Source organism: Erigeron canadensis, chromosome 7 (assembly GCF_010389155.1).
Source record: "Erigeron canadensis isolate Cc75 chromosome 7, C_canadensis_v1, whole genome shotgun sequence".
In the NCBI taxonomy this organism is placed as follows: Eukaryota; Viridiplantae; Streptophyta; class Magnoliopsida; order Asterales; family Asteraceae; genus Erigeron; species Erigeron canadensis.
The window spans coordinates 21,764,947-21,788,210 of record NC_057767.1 but is presented as its reverse complement, the minus strand read 5'-3'; the positions used below and the strand labels follow the sequence as shown (position 1 = coordinate 21,788,210).

Below are 23,264 nucleotides of genomic sequence, written 5' to 3'. Positions count from 1 at the left end.
GAATCTAGCGAGAACTTCTTTTAAAGGGTAGTGTGAGTCTAGCGACAGCACTACTACTTAGGTAAAGTGAATCTAATGAGAATCTGAACCGTGATTAAATTTCCAACAGGCTAACAAACCAGTAGGATAGTATTTGGTCGTACCATGAGATCAGAGATGCCAAACAAGTATTTTAATTTAATTACTGATATTCGTCCTTTCAAAACTATTTTCAGAGTAGCCTTTTGCTGCAAAGCATTTGGTTATATTTTCTTATTTAATTGCTAAAAATTAGTTTATTAGGAGTTAGTGACAAACCCCCAAATAAACTAGAATTACACGTACTACTAGATTAGGTAACGCAACGCGTCCCTGCGAACGATCCTGTAATTTACCACTAGGCTATACTCAACTGACCGGGTTCGCTGCTCGTTAAAGTGTGTGTTAGTTTAGATAGTTACTTGTACAACATAAATTTTAAAGACTAGGAATAAATGTATAAAAAACATACACCCATCAGTTAGCCTGGTGGAAACTTAATCACGGTTCAGATTCTCGTTAGATTCACTTTACCTAAGTAGTAGTGCTGTCGCTAGACTCACACTACCCTTTAAAACAAATTCTCGCTAGATTCATTGTTTTAAGTATTATGACCTAAAGTTTGTGTTACTAATTCATCTTTTAATTACCCGGCTCTTAAGCTATGACCAGATATAATTCCCTCCAGTGACCACAGTGTTCGTTTCCAAGTCAAAGGATCGCGTCTGGTATTGTTAAGCTTCATGTTCAATTCACCCTAGTTACTATGGTTCTTGATCCCTCGGTTACAAGTGAATCACTTTTTACTTCTAGTTATAGACCGACTAGTTGTTTTCTGTCCTAGCATATTAGTCCTAGTACATGATCATAGATAATCATTAGAATTAAACTAATATGTTCAGATATAAAACCAATAGCAACATGAATTACTAATAAACATGGATCTACGATAAACAGTAAAGCACACTCCAACAGAATCTAAACAAACATAGTAAAACAATAAGCGTCTACATGATCACATTGATCCAAACAAGTATTCAGCCTACTAGCCTAGCATTATTAAAGGAATAACATAGTCTGAGAATATAAAAGACATTGTTCAATAACAAAGAGAAAATAAAGATGAAAGATCTAGACCAAGACTGAAGATCGGAAGGTGTTTAGATGCTCCAAAACCTCCTTGGAATCTGCAATTTCGATCTAGGGTTATTCCTGGGCGGCTAGGGCTGCTGAATCGGCTCTCTCCTAGGGTTTTGAGGGTTAGTTTGACTTAAATAGGTGTTTAAGTCGGTTACTGATCTGGGTCGACCAGCGGCGCTGGTGGGCCTGTCAGCGGCGCTGGCTAATGGGCTAGCGGCGCTAGTGATACTTCAAGCGGCCGCTGGTGAAGCTTCGAGCGGCGCTTGTGGTCTGGAGAGCGTTCGCTGGTGAGCACCAGTGGCGCTGGGTATGTTTCCAGCGGCGCTGGTGGCTGTTGTCTTGCACTTGAGTCTTCGTTTGGTTGTCGAACCACGTCCTTGTATCTTGTAACTTCATAGGCTTCCTTCTTGAGTCAGTTGATGTCATTTAACCTTTCTCGCATCTTCCGGGAACCTGCACAAAAATATCATTCATTAAGTATCGATAGTTCCGGAATATTAACTCATTTAAGCATAGAAATGAAGCCTTTCTTTAGGGGTTTTTATCACAAAATTGACGCTCATCAAACACCGCTCCGGTCGGACTGGAAGAGAAGGTCATCACAAAGGCAACCAACCTTTCACCGTTACGCTCCGGGTGGGTGGACGAAACCTAGTTGTGCAACTATCTAACTACAGGCCTCTACTATCGGAGTAAATAGTAGTGTACCGAAAGAAAACGGGTTGACAAAACTCAAGCTCATCATATAACATTTATCACATTGAACATACGATATAACTTCATTTCATAATCGTAATCCCAAGAATCATTTCATAAATATATAGAAAGCAATTTCATTTATATATCATGCTTTTCACCTCGATATATAAACACATAAAATAGTTTGAAAGGGGGCTATGACTCACCTTGATATGCCGAGCATTATATCTATTTATCCAAAATGGGTACTTCCCATCTATTGCTTCCTTGATCATATATTCCATCATGGTCCGCATCATATTTCAAGTCAAGACTATCCCTACGATAGGACTAATATACGTAAGTTCCTATCTTAAGCCATCACTTAGAAATGTCACTTTCATTATGTTGCTATAAATTGAGGGATCCAAGTATATTGCCAACATTCGCATTGTTTTGGTTGTAGAGATTGATGGTGTAAAAGGTTACTTTCATTACATGCATAGTTATAAGTTGTTAGATTTTTGTAACTTGGCTTCATTTGTGGTTTCACTTGATATATTAGGTTATCATATAGAAATGCCATGCTAAGTTATGTTATCCTTATTCATCATTTGTTGTGTAACCGATTTTAGCGCGAATTAACATTTGTGATATCAATATATAGCTTGGTTAACATAATTATTTATGTCTATCTCACTTAGTTATCTTTGTTTTATTTTAATTACACTTATCTCATGAAATTCGTTTAAGTGTTATGGGCCATTATCAATTGGGCCAAAATGTGATGGGTTTTTAAGTGACTTAGGCTTAATTTAGTTATTGGGCTTAACCTTATTTGGGTTATGTGCTTAACAGGTTATATTGGTTATTGGACTTTATGGTTTGTTGGGCCAAGTAGGCCTACTGATTTATGGTTCTATGGGTTTAGTATTTGGGCCGGGTTAGCCCATTATGGTCTTTAGTGCATCTTTTAGCCCATTACATACATGATTAGTTTTCTTTTAAATTTTCTGTTTTCATACCTTATTATTACGAAATGTTAGTCACTATTTTGGGGTCAAGACAAAATATTTGGACCTTCCTGATTTTTGTGTAGCAACTTATATGTGTCTTATAATTTTGTGAATTTTTACTTAATTTTATACATTTTTTGCTACCACTAAAAATTTCTAAACTAAAACTGGTCAGAATGGTTGCTATTGTGCGACTTGAAATGTTTTATAAACGTTCTCAGTGATATGACCTTCAGAAAAATACCAAAAATTTATTTGAAGTGATGGACACATTGAAATTACTTTAAACCAAGTATGACCTCCTGGAGCCTTTTGGTTTAGGAGATAAAAATTGTCAAAGTTCATAAAATATTCAGACAAATTTATAGTTTTGACCAGTTTCAGTAGAAAAATCATATCTTTCATTTGGTTCATTATTTTAGAGTAATTCCAGTTGGTGGTTATTCTTAACTCGTTCCTCTTCAACTTTTATTTTGAAAGTTTTGCTTGAAAATTCCGTCACATGCCCAGTTTACCCATTACAAGACAGAAGATCAATTATGTCAGATTTGTTCTTGGTCATATCAACCCACCAATGACCTTTCTTGCTTAATTAACACTTAAATTCATCACTACAAGATTAATACTTTATTTTGTATTACTTTTACATCAAAACTTACTGATTATAAAAGATTTCAAATCATCCATTACCATTTACATACTAATCTTACACAAAAACATATTTGGTTAACTAGATTCTTGCGAAAACGTTTCTTGATCATCCTAAAAACAACATGCATGTAAAGATCTTTTATTTTCTCAACATGCAATGCATTATTTAGTTAAACAACACATATTTACTGATGATAAAGCTTAAAAACATCAATGGATCAATGAAAACATCATAGGTAAAGAGGTATTGAAATCGGTTTCAAGATATCAACCTTAGATGATGAAAACCTTGGCATATATGGCCGTTTAAGGGCTATTGATGCTTCTTATCCATGCTCCCATTGATTTTAGCTTAACCCCATACAAGATTATTGTTAGTTATTGATTGTTTGATGATAAAATCTTGAGTTTATGGGTTGTTCTTGGCCCATATTTGCTGTTGCCGATCAGCCACTTTGGGGACTGATTTCGTGCCCTTGTTGTCTCTAAATCAACTCCATGCTTTCATTATACATGATACTAGTTGTTGGATGATTAATGGAACTTATTATTACATTAGATTAGCTAGATTTAAGCTCCATTTTGTCTTGGTGAATCCGAAAAAGAAGAAGAAAAGGTGCAGAAAATTTGAGAGAGTTCTTGAGAGTGTTTTCTTGGTGTATGTGTTTTGAAATGAAGAGTGAGAAGTGTGGGAGGGTAGGAGCACGTGAATATGGGTGGAGAGAGGTGTTAGGAGCTAGCTTATTGGAGGATGGAGGTGGTGGAAGAGTGGTGATTGGTTAGGAGAAGTGGTGTGGTGTTAGGTGGTTCCAAAACTAAGTCTAGATTAAAATTAAGAGTGTGTTTTGTCTTAGTGGATAACTTAGGAATAAAAATGTTGTAACTTTATTTGTATATGTATTGTATGTGCAACTAATTAAGTTGTATGCATATCTTTTAGTTGGAAGACTTATTCAAATGTTGCAATATATTTATGTACTTGTTATTATTCAAGCTTACTATTATGTACATAATATTTTATAAATTTTATTTTTAAGATGATCATTATATTTTTGTGTTCAAATGTACTTTAATTAGCTTGGTGATTACATTGTTGGACAATTGTAAGAATTCTTGATGGTTATCTCAACTTGTGAGTCTTTCATTATTATCTATATAACTTAACTTCTTGGAATAAGATTTTTGGTTCATTGACATTTCATCAAGTTCAATTAGAACTAGTTATAGTATATTGTCTTGAATGACTTTAGTTATTGGTTATGACATTTTTAAGGCATTTCACTGTACTAGAGGGCAATTATCACTATGCCCTAAATCTCTAGATGGTCAATTCTCTTAATAAACTTCTAGCGATAGATATCTGGATAAATATAAGTAAGTAATCCTAATTGTAAATTGAGGGTTGTTACATTCTTCATTTTGTCACGTATATAGTTCTTATGATTTTAATGGATAAAAAGTAGAGTTAAGTATCTGAGGATGTATGTAAATTGTACGCTTTTATTATTGTATGAAAAAAAAAAATTATCTGGTTCATTATATGTAACTACACTACAAAATTGAACAAACCGTGTAACAAATCGGTTGGATACTAACATGGCGTCATCTGGCATCTGAGACGTGGCACAGTAAGTGACTCCCACATTAGCATACAACCCGTTTGTTACACATTCGTTCAATTTGCTAGTTAATTACATTCAATGAACCAAATTAATGAAAGTTTTTTTTCGCAAAATGGTAAAAATGTACAAGTATATCAAATCCTTTATTTTTATCTTCAATCATACAAATATTCGTATATATCCTTACATAACCAAAAGTCACATACACCAAAAAATCTTTAGTTTTTGGACAAGTCAAGAACATGTTCTTAAGTAAGGACATATTAAAAAATCTTTAATTTTAGAAAAGCTTCAATAACAGAAGATATTCATAAACAACTAAAGACTCCTAAAAACATTGCATTGGAGATAGTCTACTGGAATATCAAATGAATAAGAGATATATGATATGAAAGAGGGAAAAAAATAAAAGATAGGATCCCACCATCCTAAAAAAATTACTTTTGTTAATATATATCTATAATATAACTAAAAGATAGGGTTGGGGGTACATTTGACATCCCTAATTCCTCTCCTTCAGCCTAATACTTTATCTTTATTTATCCTCTAGTTTTTAAAAATTTATTTAATAAAAAATGACCGACCTTTAATAAAAAAAATCTTTATTATTATTATCTATATATATACCACCTAAAAAAACCCTTACACATTCTCAACCATAAGAAAAAATCTACGGCAAACAAAAGCTACGATCGATTATCAAAAAAGTTTTTTTATTTATATACTTTGTTCATATTATTATTATTATTATTATTATTATTATTATTATTATTATTATTATTATTTAACATTGAATTCTTATGTTATTGTTATTATTATCTCTTTTAATTTAGTTTGTAAATTATATACTCTACACTTTTTGTTTCTCTTTTTATTTAACTAAAATTGAAAGAAAATGGGTAAACTGGAATCAATATTTATATGAATTTAATTTTCATATGTTTATTCTTTAGTTTTCATATTGATTAAGTTGTGATATTGATCATAAACTTTGTGTTTCTCTTTTTATTTGACTAAAGTTGAAAAAAAGAGGTAAACTGGAATCAATATTTATATGAAGTTAATTTTTATATGTTTCTTCTTTATCTTTCATATTCATTAAGCTGTGATATTAGTCATATACTTTTTATTTCCCATTTATTATAAGATTTATATATCTTGAGACGGGTCTGAGCACTAATAATTAATATAATACGGAGTAAGTTTTTTTATGGTTAGTAGGCGCCTAGTTAGCATCCTCTGGCCGCTCTACTAGCTTTGTCTCTAATGCCAGCAAAGAGCTCGGATTTCATACATATTTCGTATTATTGAGTCAGAGTACATTCTTCAAAATCTTGTTTATGCTAGGAGAAACCAACTTGTTCCGAAAAATCAAACAACACTTTGTCACTTTACTGTTCGTTAACTAACTTGTTCAGATTTTCATCTTATTCAGAAAAAACACATTTTCCAATCCATATTTTCTAAAAGTTTTTACTTTCATTTTGTTCCTATGTGTCAGCTATTCCTTATCAAGTGCAGCTATTCCTTATCAAGTGCTTGAGTGTCTGTTTTCCAAACAAAACTTGATAGGAAAATCAAGTTTGACAAACATCAGTCTTTCACTTGTGCAAATTTCCTTGTTCAAGCTTCTTCCAAGTCTTGTCTTGGTCGGATGTCACATATTTCCGAACCACATTTGTACCGAAATATTCATTCTAGGTATCTCAAGTCTTTGATTTGTTCAGATAATCATCGTTTACAAAAATGTTACTGAACGAATATGTTACTGATAGAAAATCTTATCCTGACAATTCAATCAGTTTAGTCAAACAATTACAATCATCATGACTTCCTGTATCCTAAATTCTAACAATAGAATACACTCCCTGTATCCTAAATACTAACAACATATCAAAACATTTTAACGTTTGATGTCGAACCAAAACAAAAAATAATAAATAATAAAAATAAACCAATAGCTGAACTTTTAACCTTTGATGTCAAACCAAACCAGGGTTATGATATTCGCACCATTGCAGTTTATGTAACTAATAATGGTGATACAAATATCACTTCCCAAACCATACCCTGCTCTCAGTTTCATTTATAAGTGTACCAATTTTTTTACACCCCTAACAATAACAAGAATGAAATGAACAAAATAAACCACAATTGCATTAACAAAATACATTATATATTAGAGGTTGCACAGATAGGCTAGTTCACTTGTCTCCAGCTTTATTTCAACAACACAATTCACACCAAGTTTTCACAACCCAGTCCAAACCGAGTCAGCTCAAACTCACTGCCTCACCACCTTTCTCAGTGGAAACCTTCACAGCATCCAACACAAACTGTGTCTTTCGACTTAGTGTTGGCCACATTTTCTCAGCTACAGAACCATCATTCTTAATACTTTTAACGAGCCTCGAGAACTCAGTAACCATACAAGCTTCCTGCGGAACATCAGTCATGACCGTGTGCTGACTTGGTAATGGGACCCACCCAGTCACCAACTCAGTAAACCCAGATTCCGTTGCTGTGGAAAATGAAGCTTGCTTCTCTTCAAAAGGGATAACATAGTCATGTAAATGTAAACTACCCTTCGTTCCGCAAGCTGTTATGGTCATTGTGAGGTTTGCAAGAAACGAGCAATGGAAGGTTGCCACTTTACCGTCTTCCCAGTGTAAGGAAGCCCCACATGCTATAATAACTCCGGCTTTGTTGAAGACAGTTCCTGGTAGAGCAGTCACATATTTCGGCAGCTGAAAGTCGGCTGCCCATAGGATTGCCCGGATGCAGTACCAGCCAGCATCTCCAAGTGCACCAAGTGCATCAAGGTCGGGTTTAACACGGATATCGTTCTCGAGGAAGTCTGGATCCGCAGCAAAGGTAAATACTGCATTCATCTACAATGATGTACAAAAATTTCACTTTCACATGAGTTAATACTAAATATATAGTACCATACAAGAGAAGGCAAAATGGGTGTGTTTTTCCGACCGGGTAATTCTTGTGGCGGGTAAAGCACTGGTAGGGGCATAGGGTTTACCCAAAACGCTTTTTGTGCACCTCCTTATATTAGTTTCTTCAAAACATAGTTTAACAGTACAATCACAATAATCATATTGTATATGAAAATGATTTAGGAGGTATTATCCAATAAAAGATCATTCTGAGCAACTCACTTAAGGTTTGACTGGCAGGCCCACTTCTTCTTAAGCTAAATTTTTACAAATATATACATTTGACCAGTTAGAGATAAAAAAAAACTAACCAGAATCAACCTATTTATAAAGTCAGCCAAGATTACCACATCTACTTAACAGAGAAGCAAGTGAATGCAATGTCGCATCACTGTACGATATGAATAGGAAAAAAAAAAAAAGTACTGTATTTATTATTTGAAAAAGTTCAGATACGACGAAAAACCAAAATACTCTCATCTAATGGTATTAATGTCCAAATGCAAAGTCTAAATCAGGCTTTATATCCAACATAAATACTTCACCTTATATTTCAAACCGAACTTCTGAAATACGCTGCTAAAGAAACTCACAAAGTAGAATTATTCTGTATCGTATTTCACATACACATGTAAGAAGTTTTTTCCCTATAGTAAACACAAACTACACATGAAATTATGAAATAATTTGAGGTCCTCTATTTTCGATCTGAGAAATCTATTCGAGAAAACAACATCTCTTAAAATGAGGGAACCAGATAGAACATACTTCAATAACAAATTAAATTTTTCCTTGAACATAGGCACATAGAATAAAAAACTTGCACAGAGTGCACATGCAAACAGAAAGCAGATATACCTAACTTTCAATTATTCATTTCTAGGTATTGTAAAACATTGATGCCTTTTTAGTTCATCCAATCTTTAATAACTTTGTTTACTTTCTAAATGAGACTAATGTACTCATTTAGCTTTAAAAAAAACCATAACAGTAATAACCTGCCTGAACATGCTACTTTTTCAAAATTGGTTGTCCACATTTCGTGTTGGAAGGCGCTCAACACTTTAAACCATCAAGTTACTAACATTTTATCTTTAACATTGCGTCAATACAACTAATATTCTACATAACCTAAACATTAGAGGTCGCGAAGTGAAAGTCCGGTTTCATATAAAAATTAATCATAAGCTATACAATAAACTTGAAATTTGGATCTGTTTTCAGTTTTAATAACCCAAACCACCTTCTGGTCTTCCATAAACTTTACTACCATTGTCTGCAAGGACGAATGATCCAATTGGAACTGAGTCGCTTAAACTACTGGCTATATTGAAATGTGAGTATGTTTTCACATGTCAATCATAAAAACTGAAATAACTGAGTTCCTTCAACTCAAAACTATATTTACATAGTGTACGTATTCTTAAACCAAAAATCATACACACTAATGTCATTCATATCCATTACTTCAATTTAAGCATGTAGCAACTTGATTATTTTTATTTTTTATTTTTTTACCAATGGGGTGAAACCCCAGTGGTACCGCCCCCTAACAAAGAGTTCTAGGCGGCTAAAAGGCGCGGGTTTGAATTCTTGCTAAGCAGATTCCCTCTCACTTATTTATATGGGGAGTCATCGGGCTATAGTCTATGCGGTAGTGACTCAGGTACCTATTCGGTACAGGGGACCAGAGGGTTCCCACCCATTTCCCTTTCTTTTCTTTTCTTTTTTATTTAACTTGACTATTTTTAAGTACTTTTTCGTTCTATAATTAGCAGATAACCCGTTTTCTAAAGGATATTGTAATTGTCAATCTACTTTAAAAGATAACAACAAGAGGTAATAAGTGCTTAAACAAGCAATTCCAAACCCATTTTACCCAAGTTTTCAACTGGCTCATTTTGACTTGATTAGTCATAACCAAATGTCCAAATGCCCAATTTCTTTTTTTATATACCACCATTGAAAGATTGGCACAAATTTTCGATTTATTATACAGTTATTCACAAACTAAGCTTTGACCAATAACCTAAGCTTTCACTTTCAAAATGACCCGTTTTGACCCGAACCCATTTTCCACACCCAAATTATCTACACAACAATGAAACAATAAACCCAAAATCAAACGTTAAACACAAAATCTTAAAAAACCAAAACACATTTACCGATTTCAAGTCACCAAACTTGTCACTATCCGACAAAAACTCCTTCATTTTCTTGGTTCTTGGGTTATGCATCCACATAGTAGAATCCATCAACTGGACCCCATTCTTTTCACACACTTCCAAAATCTTATCAAACTCACCGACATTTAAGGCCACTGGTTTTTCAAGCAAAATATGTTTCTTTTTTTCAGCAGCAGCAACAGCCCATTTGATATGAAGACTAGTGGGCAATGGAATATACACTGCATCAACATCTGGGTCATCCAAAACGGCGTCGTATGATCCATAAATTTTGGCGGTTTCAGGGAAGTTGTTTGATGATGCGAATTTTGTTGCTTTTTCTAGTGATCTGCTGCCTATGGCGTAAAGGGTTGCGTTTGGTGCGAGTGTTATGGCGCGTGACACTTTGCGGGCAATTTCTGCACATCCTAAGATACCGAACCTGATTTGGGTTTCTGACATGTTTTTGTTTGTGTGTGTGTATTTTTTTGATGGAGAGTGTCAAGTGAAGTGAAGTGGAGATGAAGATGATGTGTTGAAAACGAAATGAAAGATGGGTGGTGGTAATTTTATATTGGTTCGGTGGTGAGTGATTATCATTTTTTGTGTTGTTTTGATTGTGAAGTTTTGGTAATTGCGTAAAGGTCCTCGGTAATTTTAAAGTAGGGAAGTAAGCAAGTTATGTGAGGTTGAACAAGTTCGAGCTAAGTTTGAAAATTTTGAGTTTCATTATTAATCTTAAGAAACAAATATCAAATTTGATTAGATATATGAGTTTAAATGAGATTAGATTTCGTAGGCAGCTTTAAGGAGCTTTTAAGGGCTTTAAGTTTTAAGCTTTTAGGAAAAAGCTCCTGCTCAATAAAAAGTTTCGTTTGGTGGAAGATGCTTCAAGCTTTTATTCAGGATAAAAAGTCTCTATGTGAAACGCTATGATAACAAGCGTTAGAGACTAGCTAGAAGTGTTTAAGTGAGAAAATTACATGAATAGCCATCTTAGTTATAACATGCGTCCTGATGGTTATCAAATGTAATGAGATACAACATTATAGTATTATAGTTTTTGTTATATATGAACTTCATATATTCATATATAAAAATCAAAGTGTAGCCAGTTGTTACCAACTTATAGGAAAATACGCGTCATTTTGAGTTTTTTTTTTCTTTAATAAATTTACGTAAGAAGCAAGTATAGCCGCAAGTTCTGTTTGTTAAGACTTAATGAAATAAATTAAAAATACTTAATTCATAAAATAGATAAAAAGTGTACGTTTATTGACTTATTAAACAAAATCAACTGTATTAAGTTAACATTATTTATTCATTTAGTAATTTTATCAATCAATTCAATCACTTAATAATTAAAAACACATACAGACTTTTACTTCTCTGTATGTATTAATTAACTAAAAAAACTTATATATATATATATATATACACCAAGTATTTTAGGTTTAAATCTATTCTTGTCATTTTAAACATTTTATTAAAAGCTACCGTTACTCTGCTAAACATCTAAATATATCAAAAAAGCTTCAGCTATTAGCTACCAGCTTACAACCACCAGCTAGCTGTTAGGTCGAAAATCGACTAAGTATAATTTGTTCAAAATAGTTGAGGCTCAGTGAAGAAAGCTTGCTCAGGATTCTGAAGTCATTCAGAATATAGTTCACTGAAGCTTCACTTCAGATTCAAAATCAACCAACACTGAAGACGTTCAGACGAAAGTCAAAGACTGAAGACTGAAGAAGAAGATCATCTCAGAAGCAGAGCTCAGAGAAGATCTTACCTGAAGTTGAATCTGAAGAGGCTCAGTGAAAAAGTACTTACAACACTTTTTCACTGATTACGAGGAAAGTCTTTTTGCAGCTTTAACTACCTTTACCCGGTTAATTACTATCAACCTGGGATTGGGAAAGTTTTAGCAAAAGGTTGGGAATAAAGTATGTCAAGTCACATCAAAGAAACTTAAATACTTTACCTTAAACAAGCGTGTTATGGATTTGTCCCACAAATCCATCCAACCATATTTTGTACGGCATACTGCCATATCATCAGGACATGTTTGCCTATAAATATAAGACTTCTCACACTTGCAATATTGCTTGGAACTTTGGCAATTGCAACGTGTGATATTACTCTAAGTATTCTTACGAGTAATTCCTCGTAGCATAGATCATTTGTATTTCTGGGGTTGTTTAGATATTTTCACAAGTGTGATTATCTTTGTTCCGCAACAACTCTTGTATTTTGTTTATAGCAATAAATAAAATACATTGAAAAGTACATCTCGACTCATTGCCATAATACTTGATTATATTTAGTAATTTATATAGTTTCAAGCAATCTTACTTTATTACTCTTATCCACTATCTGGATCGTAATTCTAACTAATCATGTCTAGTTTCGATTTACTTGCCAGTCGGGTTTCTTGATATAACTTGTGATTATTATTGTCTAACCTTATATCTTGTTATATCTTGATCTCTTGTACATCTTGTTAAGTGGACTGACATTTGGTATCAGAGCTTCCCAGGTTAAATCATTAAGTTGTTATACCTGTTTTGATCCTACAAGATGTCTGGAACCGAACAACTGAACCCTAACCCAAATGCCAATATGAATCAAAATCCACCACCTCCACCACCAGTTCAACCCAGTGTTCATGTTCACTTTTCAAACAATCCGGTACCTAAATTTAATGGAAATAGTGACACATTCATTACTTGGAAGGCATGCATGCTCAAGTACATCGCTGGTGTTGAAAGACACTTGACCACCATTCTTGTTGAAGGTCCTTATGTTCCCATGAATGCATCAACTTTAGTCTTTAATCAAGATGGGACCCCTAGGTTAACACCCAAAGAAAAAGATCATTGGTCAGAAGAAGATCATCGTTTGGCTGACCTAGACTCTAAATTACAAAACATGATTCTCTTTGCTGTCCCAGAAAGTTTGAAACCCACTCTTGTTTTACTTGATAATTCTAAGTTGATGTGGGAAGAATTGCTAACACAATTTGAAGGAACAAAGGAAATTGTCACAACAAGAAAAGTGCTTTAAATAAAAAATATGAAGCATTTTTTGCATTACCAAATGAGTCTTTAACTGAAACATATCTTAGGTTTACAAATTTGGTCAATCAATTAAAAGCTCTTGGTGTCACAAAAGACAAAGAAATTTTGCTTGAAAAATTTTGTGATATTTTGCCTTCAAAATGGGAAAATTTGATCATGGTGTTAAGACAAGGCAACACCCTTCACAGCCACACTCTGGCCTCTCTGTATGGTGCTTTTAGATTTACTGAGGAAAACAAAGCAGAGAGAGCTGTGGCTGAGCAAGATGCAAAGAATCATTCATCTACCAAGTCAGCTCTGGTTCATTATTCTGAACCTCAAGATACTGCCCTACTATCTTCTGAGATTGATCAGTCTGACTCTGTAAAGAAGATAGTAGCTGAACTAATGAAAGTTGGTATTTCTGATTATGCATCACATGAATGTGATGAGGAGGATGATGATGATCTGGTTGCTATGATTGCCAAAACCTTTAATCGTTTTAAATTTAAAACCAAAAGAAATGGCAAACAATTTTCCTCAAACAACACTGTTGATAAGTCCAATCTTGAATGCTTTAAATGTGGAAAGAAAGGACATTTTATGAAGGAATGCAGATCATCACAACCTTCCTCATCACACACTGCCCCTAACCACTCTATCTTTCAGAAGCCAGATGATGGGTACAAAGCCAAGTACAAGAAGCTGAAAGCCCACATGGCAATGATGCCACAAGAAGAATCCAACAAGAATAGCTGTATGGTAGCAGACACTGAAAAATGGGAGGATTCTGACGAGTCATCTGATGATGAAGAAGAAGTAAGGGATATGTGTTTCATGGCTCGTGAAGATCAAAGTCATGTTGTTAAGTCTGATGTGGAATCTGGTCGTTGGGTGGATATTATCATGAAAAAAGTTAGTGAATTTGGTTTTGAGAATGATGAAGGACTAAAACTAGATCTTTTCATTCGAATTGAGGCTGACATATCATATGTTGAGACTGTGCGATCAGAAAGTATTAGAAATTTTGAAATAAACTCTTCTGAACTGAACGCCAGTCAGGCCAGATTGAAAGAACTAAAAGATGTTCAGTTGACCTTGAAAAGTTATCAGTCAATGGTTTCAAAATTAGAATTGGAAAAGGAAGAATTAAAAATCATTTTAGAAAAAGAACAAAAAATAATAAAATCTTGGATAAAATCACCTTTTCCAGAAGCTGCCATAAAGAAAACTTTTGAGAACCAAAGAATCGCCTATGGCACTGGTGATCTTCATCTTGCTTCTGTAATAACTGATCTTGATGCTCTTCCAAAAGAAATGAGACCAGAAATTGTTTTTAAAGATCTTGGAAAATTAAAACTGATAACTGATCAAGCCCAGGAACAACCTGAGAGTAAATCTGAAGCATGTCAGACCAATGCTTCAGACAAGAAGGCTAAATCCAAGAAGCCTTCCCCTCAATCTTCAAACCAGGTTTCCAAGAACCAGAAAAAGAAGAAGAATGTCATCCCTGCTGAGCCTTCTACCTCAGATTCTGGTAGAGCTCAGGTGTCTAATCAAGAATCTATTTTGTTACGGATTGAAAGTCAATTTCAAAATTTGGCTAGACAAGTGCAAAGCTGTAATGCACGATTAAAAAATGTTGAAAGCACTCCCCAAAATCCCAAACAAAACCCAAAACCTTTTTCAAAGAAAGTTAAACAAGAAAAGCAAAAATCTGAGAAGGAAAAGGTTTCTGAAGTCGTTAAACCAACTGTTTTTGTGTCATCAGAAATTATGACTGAAATTCCCTTTGATCCATCTGTTCCCCATATACCAAAGAAATCTGAGGCTGTTCAGGGAAAGTCCAGTGAACCCATCAAAAGATGGGTTCCCAAAAAGAACTAATTTTTGTGTATGTGCAGGGTGACCGCAAAAAGAACACTTGGTTTCTTGACAGTGCTGCTGGCAGAACCATGACTGGTCACAAATCCCTGCTAGAGGAATATAGGGTGCAAGAGGGTCCTCAATAACTTTTGGTAATGACGATCATGGACATACTGAAGGATATGGTGTTGTGAATAACGGTCAGGTCAAATTCACAAAAGTTGCATATGTGAATGGTCTGAAATATAACCTGATCAGTGTCAGCCAACTTTGTGAGGATGGCTTTAAGGTTTTATTAGATATTTCACAAGGCACCATATTCAACAGAGATTGGAAGGTAGTAATGATTGCTCCCAGAAAAGGAAACATTTATGTAGTAGATATGAACAGTGCTACTTCTGAACAATGTTTTTTATACAAAGGTTGATGAGGACACCAATTGGTTGTGGCACAAAAGGTTATCCCATCTCAATTTTAAAAATATAAATAAGTTGTCAAGAAAACAACTTGCTGATGGGATACCAGCCATGTCTTTCAATAAAGACAAGCCATGTCCAGGGTGTGAAATTGGAAAGAAGAAAAAAGCATCTTCCAAGACCAAGCAAAATTTCAGCATCACTGAACCACTTCAGATGCTACACATGGATCTCTTTGGTCCTGTGAATGTTCAGACAAGAGCGGGGAAGAAGTACACTCTGGTTGTAGTTGATGAATATTCAAGATACTGTTGGGTAATCTTCCTCAGAAATAAAAGTGAAGCTGCTGCTGAAATTATTGCCCTCATCAAACAAATTGAACTCAAGCACAAGCGAAAAGTACGTCAGCTCAGAAGTGACAATGGCACTGAATTCAGAAATTCCACTCTGGAAACCTTCTGCACTGACACTGGCATATCTCAGAACTTCTCCTCAGCACATACTCCAGAGCAAAATGGTGTTGTAGAGAGAAAGAATCGAACACTGATTGAAGCTTCCAGAAGTATGTTGAATGAGTCAGGTCTTCCAAAATGTTTTTGGGCTGAAGCTGTTACAACTGCTTGCTACACACAGAATCGTTCCATTTACGTCAAAAGACATAAGAAGACTGCCTATGAAGTACTCAGAAATAGAAAGCCTAATATTGGATGTTTTCATGTTTTTGGATGTCCAGTATACATTCTGAATGATTCCAGCAAATTGGGCAAATTTGATGCCAAAGCTGATGAAGGTTACTTCCTAGGTTATTCAACAATTCGCAAGGCCTTTAGAGTCTATAACAAAAGACTTGAAAAGGTTGATGAGTCAGTTCATGTTACCTTTGATGAATCAAATTCTGCAATCTTTAATAAACCAGTCTCTGAACCACCTTCAGAAATTCCTTTCAGTTTCGGTGATTCTGATCAAAATGGCAAACCAGATCAGTCACCTGAACGTGTTTCTGTTCAATCCAAATCAGAACCAACTACAAATTAGCAAAGTAACATTCCATTTTATCCTTCAGTCACATTCAAACTACCTACTGAATTGACTATTGGATCGGATGTGCGTGCTACTCCTCAGATATCAGTATCCCCTGAAATATCTCAGAACGAAGAATTTCATGATGCAAATCGTGATTTACAAGATGATGAAGATGATGAAACTGAAATAGTTTATTCTCATCCATCTTCTGAAGTAGGACAGAGGAGTTCTTGCATTGATATCATTGTTCATCCTGGTTATTACTCTAAATGGACTCGCTCACATCCAATTGATCAAGTGATTGGCGATCCAAGTAGAGGGGTTCAGACCAGAAGAGCCACTAGCGATCAATGCTTATATGTCAGCTTCTTGTCACTGATAGAACCGAAGAAGATTGACGAGGCTTTGAAAGAACCAAGTTGGGTTGAAGCCATGCAAGAAGAGCTCAACCAATTTGAAAGGAACAATGTTTGGGAGCTTGTTCCATGTCCCCCCAATCTGAAGAAAGAACCAATTGGGACAAGATGGGTCTTTCGAAACAAGGTAGATGAAGATGGCCATGTAATCAGAAACAAGGCCAGACTTGTTGCAAAGGGTTATGTACAAGAAGAAGGAATTGATTTTGATGAGACTTTTGCACCAGTGGCAAGACTAGAAGCTATCAGAATATTCTTAGCATTTGCAGCTCATCATGAGTTCAAGGTCTACCAAATGGATGTCAAAAGTGCATTCCTGAATGGAGAGCTAGAAGAAGTTGTGTATGTGTATCAACCTCCAGAGTTTGAAAGCAAAGAAAAACCTCACTGGGTGTATCGACTAAACAAAGCATTGTATGGTCTGAGACAAGCACCTAGAGCCTGGTATGATACTCTAACTCGACATCTTTTAGATAATGGTTTTCGTAGAGGTGCTATAGATAACACTTTATTCATCTTGCATGAGAAAAGTGATATCTTACTTGTACAAGTATATGTTGATGATGTTGTGTTTGGGTCTACAAATGAAAAATTGTGTGACAAGTTTTCAAAAATTATGTCTTCTGAGTATGAAATGAGTATGATGGGTGAATTGACATATTTTCTAGGTCTTCAAGTAAAACAAACTAGTGATGGTATTTTTATTAATCAAGAAAAATATGTCAAAGATTTATTAAAGAAATATCAATTTGATTCAGTCTCATCTAAAGATACTCCAATCTCTGCACCATTAACTTTGGACTCAGATCCTAATGGAAAACCTGTCGATCCCACAAAGTATCGTGGTATGGTGGGATCATTGATGTACTTAACTGCAAGTAGACCAGACATAATGTTTGCAACATGTCTTTGTGCACGATTTCAATCTGATCCCAGAGAAGCACACCAGAATGCAGTAAAAAGAATTTTTCGATACCTGAAAGGTGTCCCCAGACTAGGTCTTTGGTATCCCAAAGGCTCAAGTCTAGATCTCAGATTCTGATCATGCAGGTTGTAAGATAGATAGGAAAAGTACCACAGGTGGATGTCATTTTCTTGGTGGCAAATTAGTTAGTTGGACAAGCAAGAAGCAGACTGCAGTATCATTATCAACTGCTGAGGCTGAGTACATTTCTGCTGCAAGTTGTTGTGCTCAGATTTTATGGATGAAAAATCAACTAACTGATTATGGTGTTAAGTACACAAGAACGCCAATATTTTGTGATAACACAAGTGCCATTGCAATATCTCACAATCCTGTCATGCACTCTAAAACCAAGCATATTGATCTCAGGTACCATTTCATTCATGATCATATTTTAAAATGTGACATTGAAATTCATTTCATTCCCACTGATAAACAACTGGCTGATGTGTTTACAAAACCTTTAGATGTCAAAACTTTTAAACATCTCATCAGTGAGTTAGGAATGCTAAATCCTGTGTAGCATTTCAGGGGGAATAGACAAAAAAAATGTTTTTACAAGAAAAAGAAATTTTTTTTTAGGGGGAATTTTTGCCTCAGAAAACACTTTGTCTGAAATGTTTCAGAAACTGAAGGACTTCAGAATTTCTAGAATATGAGAAGGTTCAGATTGCACTTCCTTAACTTCTCTCAGAACTTTAAATTATTCAAATCTGAAGTCCATCAAAACCTTTTATTATACAATGGATACCTAGCTGGCAAGTGGACACGTGATTTTTACTGTTCCAGGATACCTTTTTGCTGACGTGTAATACTACTTGCGCCGTAAAGGAAAATGATAATTGCTTTTGCATTAAAAATGGTTGAATTTTTCTTGAAAAAGTGGGGTCATGGCCGTTGTTGCATTTAATGCGGACGTGTCGCCGAAAATTATTTCGGACTTCAAACCCGATCAAAATTACCATCAATAAAATATCATTATATTTTATTGGGTTTGAATTCCAAAATCTTTTTATTTATTTTCAATGGAAAATCCTTTGAATTTCTTTGAAAATATATATACCTTTTTCCAAGATCATTCCTTCATTTACTTCATTTTTCATTTACTCCCAATCATATCTCTCTCTCATTCTCTCAAACATTCATTTCATTCTCTCAAGTATTCAACATTCATTTCATCTTCTTTCATAACTTCAAACCCTAAAATTTCTTAACACATTTTCATCTCCTTTCTTTCTTTTATTCATTACATTTTATCTCCTTTTTTTTAAAAAATGGCTTTTTCATCAACCGTTAAAGAACCTAAAACACTCATCGCTTTTGAATATTCTCCACCTAAATCTGCTGTTCAGCCCAGCTCTCAATGGCCAAAAGACTTCGAATCTAAAACCATTCGGTTTAACATGAACAATTTTAAGGCTGAACTATTTGCCTCCCAACACCCCGTATACGAAAAGACAAAAAGGGGTTAACTTCAGGGAAGTTTTGCTGGTTACTGGCCACAATCAGATCATTGATGATGATGGCAACCTGAAGACGTCTGGCCACATCTTCATTGCTGGTTTCAAGGGGTGCTGGAGATACTTTTGGACACAAATTGTAGAGTGTCTCGGAGGGAACAGTGGAGGACTGGATCAAATTTTGTTGATCCAAGTCGAGTTGGGCTACTATTTGTGGCACGGGATGAAGGTAGATTTTGCTGAGATGTTGTTTGCTCAGCTGTTGACTAAGTTGAAAGGGAAGAGGAGCATCCATATTGCCTTCCCCAGATTTTTAAGTATTTGTTTTTTGGCGATTCTGGGAGAAGGATACACTGACATCCTTCAGGAGAGCTCTCAGACCGAATTTTGCAAGGACCTCTCCAAGTTAACCGAGTCTGAGGACGAACCTGAACTGTCCCCTGCTATGCTTCAGGTACTTAGTAACAACATTAAAACTGACACAGCACGACCGACTGGCTCAGAAAGATCACTGGGCGGGTCACAAAAGAATGTGAGACCCACCAGTCGATCTAGTGGCAATCTGTCACACTTGTTTAAACCCAAAACAAGTTCTACCCTGCCACCTTCATCTTCCACTGACCAACCTGAGGATCTCCCAAAAGATTCCTCAGGATCTCCAAAGGGTTTATTAAAACTGCGTCCTTTTAGGCCATCCTTACAACCCAAGGATACTAGTACCCAAGCTCAACCTTCTGAAATCTCAAGACAGGTTTCAGAAGAAGGTCAAATGGGAAACCTACAAGCAGCCATCTCCAAAACTTCTTTAGGAGGAGATGGTGAAGATATTTGTGTGTCAGCCCAACACACAGTAGAAGTTGTGTCTGCACATGCACTCCTTGTAACTTCACAAATCTTACACTCTTTGCTTGCACAAACTTTTGATGTTTCTCAGGTGATACCCAGAGGAATGGAGGTTTATAAATCTACGGCCAATGAAGAGACTCTTGGATCCAGCACAAGAGTTACTGAGGCACAACTGGTATCGACTGAAGCAGTCCCATCTTTGACCAGTGACGATGCACCTGCTGAAGCAGCTGCTGAACTGGGTGCATTTGTTGAACGGAACACCTACTTGGTCAGCTCACATGTCAATCATCGGGTCTAAATATTACTTGCATTTGTTGAACGACTCAAAGGATAGACAAGATGAACTCCCGTTATACTTGAAACTTTAACTACTCAAAGCATAATTATCGCTTCCGCATTTAATTTCTACTTTAAACAGTTAAGCATTAAATACCTGAGTTGATTTTATGATTTAATCTTTTGAAAGCTTTCTCCCGAACTACTTATTCGCCTAATCGGATCCCTCTATCATAAGCGTTGACACACTCGAAATGAATTTAATTGTTTTTAATCTTTATCGTTGATTTTTCCCGAACTCCAACGATTTTAGGTTAATTATAAACCGATTAACCATTTCATAAATCAATTGACAATGACATAGATTTCTCCTGAATTTCTAATTACAATTATCAATCAATTAATATAAAAGTTGAAAACAATATTTAAATCCAAATAAATGTGGATCTTAGATTTAACATATAAACCTTGTTCAACATTCACAAGCAATATTAATTCGACCCTATGACATGCTTACTACCCAAGCGGGTGCTAAGGATTTAGCTACTCATATTAAAAACACAAGAACAAACAAATAGAGAAGAAATCATATTATACCAAATGATTGAAGATAATCCGGTAGCAATGATGATTACAATCCAAGGCTGAAAAAAGATAAAACCCTAACCACTTGTTTGCTCCAAAGTGTTAAAAACTATAAGAAAACTAATAAAAATTTGTCAAAGATTCGTCATAAGTGCAGAACCCTAACTAAACCTTTATACAAAATAAGTGTGTAACGGCCGTTAGTGGGCTAACTACCGTTACACTTGTACTAGATCACTAACGGGCGTTAGTAGCCTAACGGCCGTTACTCGCTAGTTAATTACTAACGGCCGTTTGTGCAGTAACTGCTAGTTACAGGAGAAATCAAAAACTCCCTCTATAACGGCCGTTACTCTAGTAACGGCAGTTATAGACTCCAGGATTCGTTTCCTTCATTTTTCGCTTCATTTCAACCGAATCTTCCTCCCGTTTCTTTCATATATCATCAAACTCAACCAATTCATTCGTCTAATCAATTTCCAACCTAAAAACACTTAACACACCTTCAAAGCATCGAAAGTTGGATATAAAACTATCAAAATAACGAATAATTGGTTCTACAATCACGTGGGAAATGGTATAAAATATGACACATCAGTTCTTCCACATAATTTAACTTGTTATCAACTTCAATTTCTTCCAAAGGCACATAAGAAGCATCGTCGGTAAGACACTTTCTAAGATGAGAGACGTGAAAAGTAGGATGGATTGCCAAAAGCTCATCGGGTAACTCTAAACGATAAGCAACTTTGCCGACTTTAGCTGTTATTTTGAAAGGACCTATGAAACGAGGGCTCAATTTTTCCACCTTTTCGGAATCGTAAGAAGCCTTTCCATGGAGATACCTTCAACAAAAAAAGATCACCAACGTTGAATTCAATTTGTCTTCTCCGTTTATCCGCATAAGACTTTTGTCTATCTTGTGCCGCCTTAAGTCTTTCCTTGATCACATCAATCTTTTCAATCATTTTCAACACCACCTCTGTGCCACCAATCTCCCTTTGTCCCACTTCTCCCCAACAAATAGGAGACCTACATTTTCTACCATACAACATTTAATATGGAAGCATTTGGATGCTTGAATGGTAGCTATTGTTGTAAGAAAACTCCACCAAAGGTAAATGAATATCCCAAGTTCCACCAAAATCAATAATGCATGCCCGTAACATATCTTCAAGAGTTTGGATGGTTCTCTCACTTTGACCATCCGTTTGGGGATGATAAGCGGTACTAAAATTTAATCTTGTGCCCATTTCTTCTTGAAACTTTCGCCAAAAATGAGAAGTAAAACGGGTATCTCTATCCAAAATAACGGATATTGGGACTCCATGTCTTGCCACCACCTCTTTCACATAAATTTTTGCCAAGACTTCCGAAGATGATGCGTCACGAATAGGAAGAAATAAGGCACTCTTTGTTAATCTATCAACCACCACCCAAATTGTATCAAATTGATTCCGAGGTGTCTTGGGCAATTTGGTGACAAAATCCATGGTAATGTGCTCCCATTTCCACTTAGGGATTTCCAATGGTTGCATCATGCCATATGGCTTTTGATGCTCGGCCTTCACTTGAGCACAAGTCAAGCATTTTTCTACATATTTCACTACATTCCACTTCATTCTGGGCCACCAATATTCTTCTTTTAAATCATGATACATTTTAGTAGCACTGGATGAATAGAATATTTGGGTTTATGAGCTTCATCAAGTAAAACTTGTTTCAACTCACAAGAGAATGGAATCCAAATTCTTCCATATCGTAAGGTAAGGCCACGAGAATCCTTAGAAAAATATTGGATTTGTCCTTGAATTCTCTCCTTTTTAGGGTCTCATTGCAAAGCCTTTTCTTGACCCGCTTTTATTTGCTCATAAAGTCATTGGTGATTAACACCCATAACGAAGAGACAATGATAGAATGATGGGAACTCTTCTGGCTTAAAGCATCCGCCACTACATTAGCTTTTCCGGGATGATACAAAATTTCACAATCATAATCTTTTAAAAGATCTGACCATCTTCGTTGTCGATTATTAAGATCTATTTACTCAAAGAAGTACTTGAGACTTTTATGATCGGAATACATGGTGAATTTGACTCCATAAAGATAATGACG

General features: G+C 35.4%; 1 protein-coding gene across 1 annotated transcript; it reads right to left on the bottom strand.

Moving 5' to 3' along the window:
• Positions 1–7,260: 7,260 nt before the first annotated feature.
• On the bottom strand, positions 7,261–10,793 carry LOC122607872 (uncharacterized oxidoreductase At4g09670-like). The gene is made up of 2 exons (XM_043780942.1): positions 10,239–10,793; positions 7,261–8,016 (listed from the first exon to the last, which is right to left on the bottom strand). The coding sequence occupies exons 1-2, from the start codon at positions 10,698–10,700 to the stop codon at positions 7,399–7,401; spliced, it is 1,080 nt and encodes a 359-aa protein (XP_043636877.1). The 5' UTR covers positions 10,701–10,793; the 3' UTR covers positions 7,261–7,398.
• Between the last annotated feature and the right edge of the window lie 12,471 nt (positions 10,794–23,264).

Coding starts and splice junctions, on each gene's coding strand:
- LOC122607872 (XM_043780942.1), bottom strand. CDS start 10,700: ATGTCAGAAACCCAAATCAGGTTCGGTATCTTAGGATGTGCAGAAATT. Junction 8,017..10,238: donor AGTTTGGTGACTTGAAATCG/GTAAATGTGTTT, acceptor ACATCATTGTAG/ATGAATGCAGTATTTACCTT.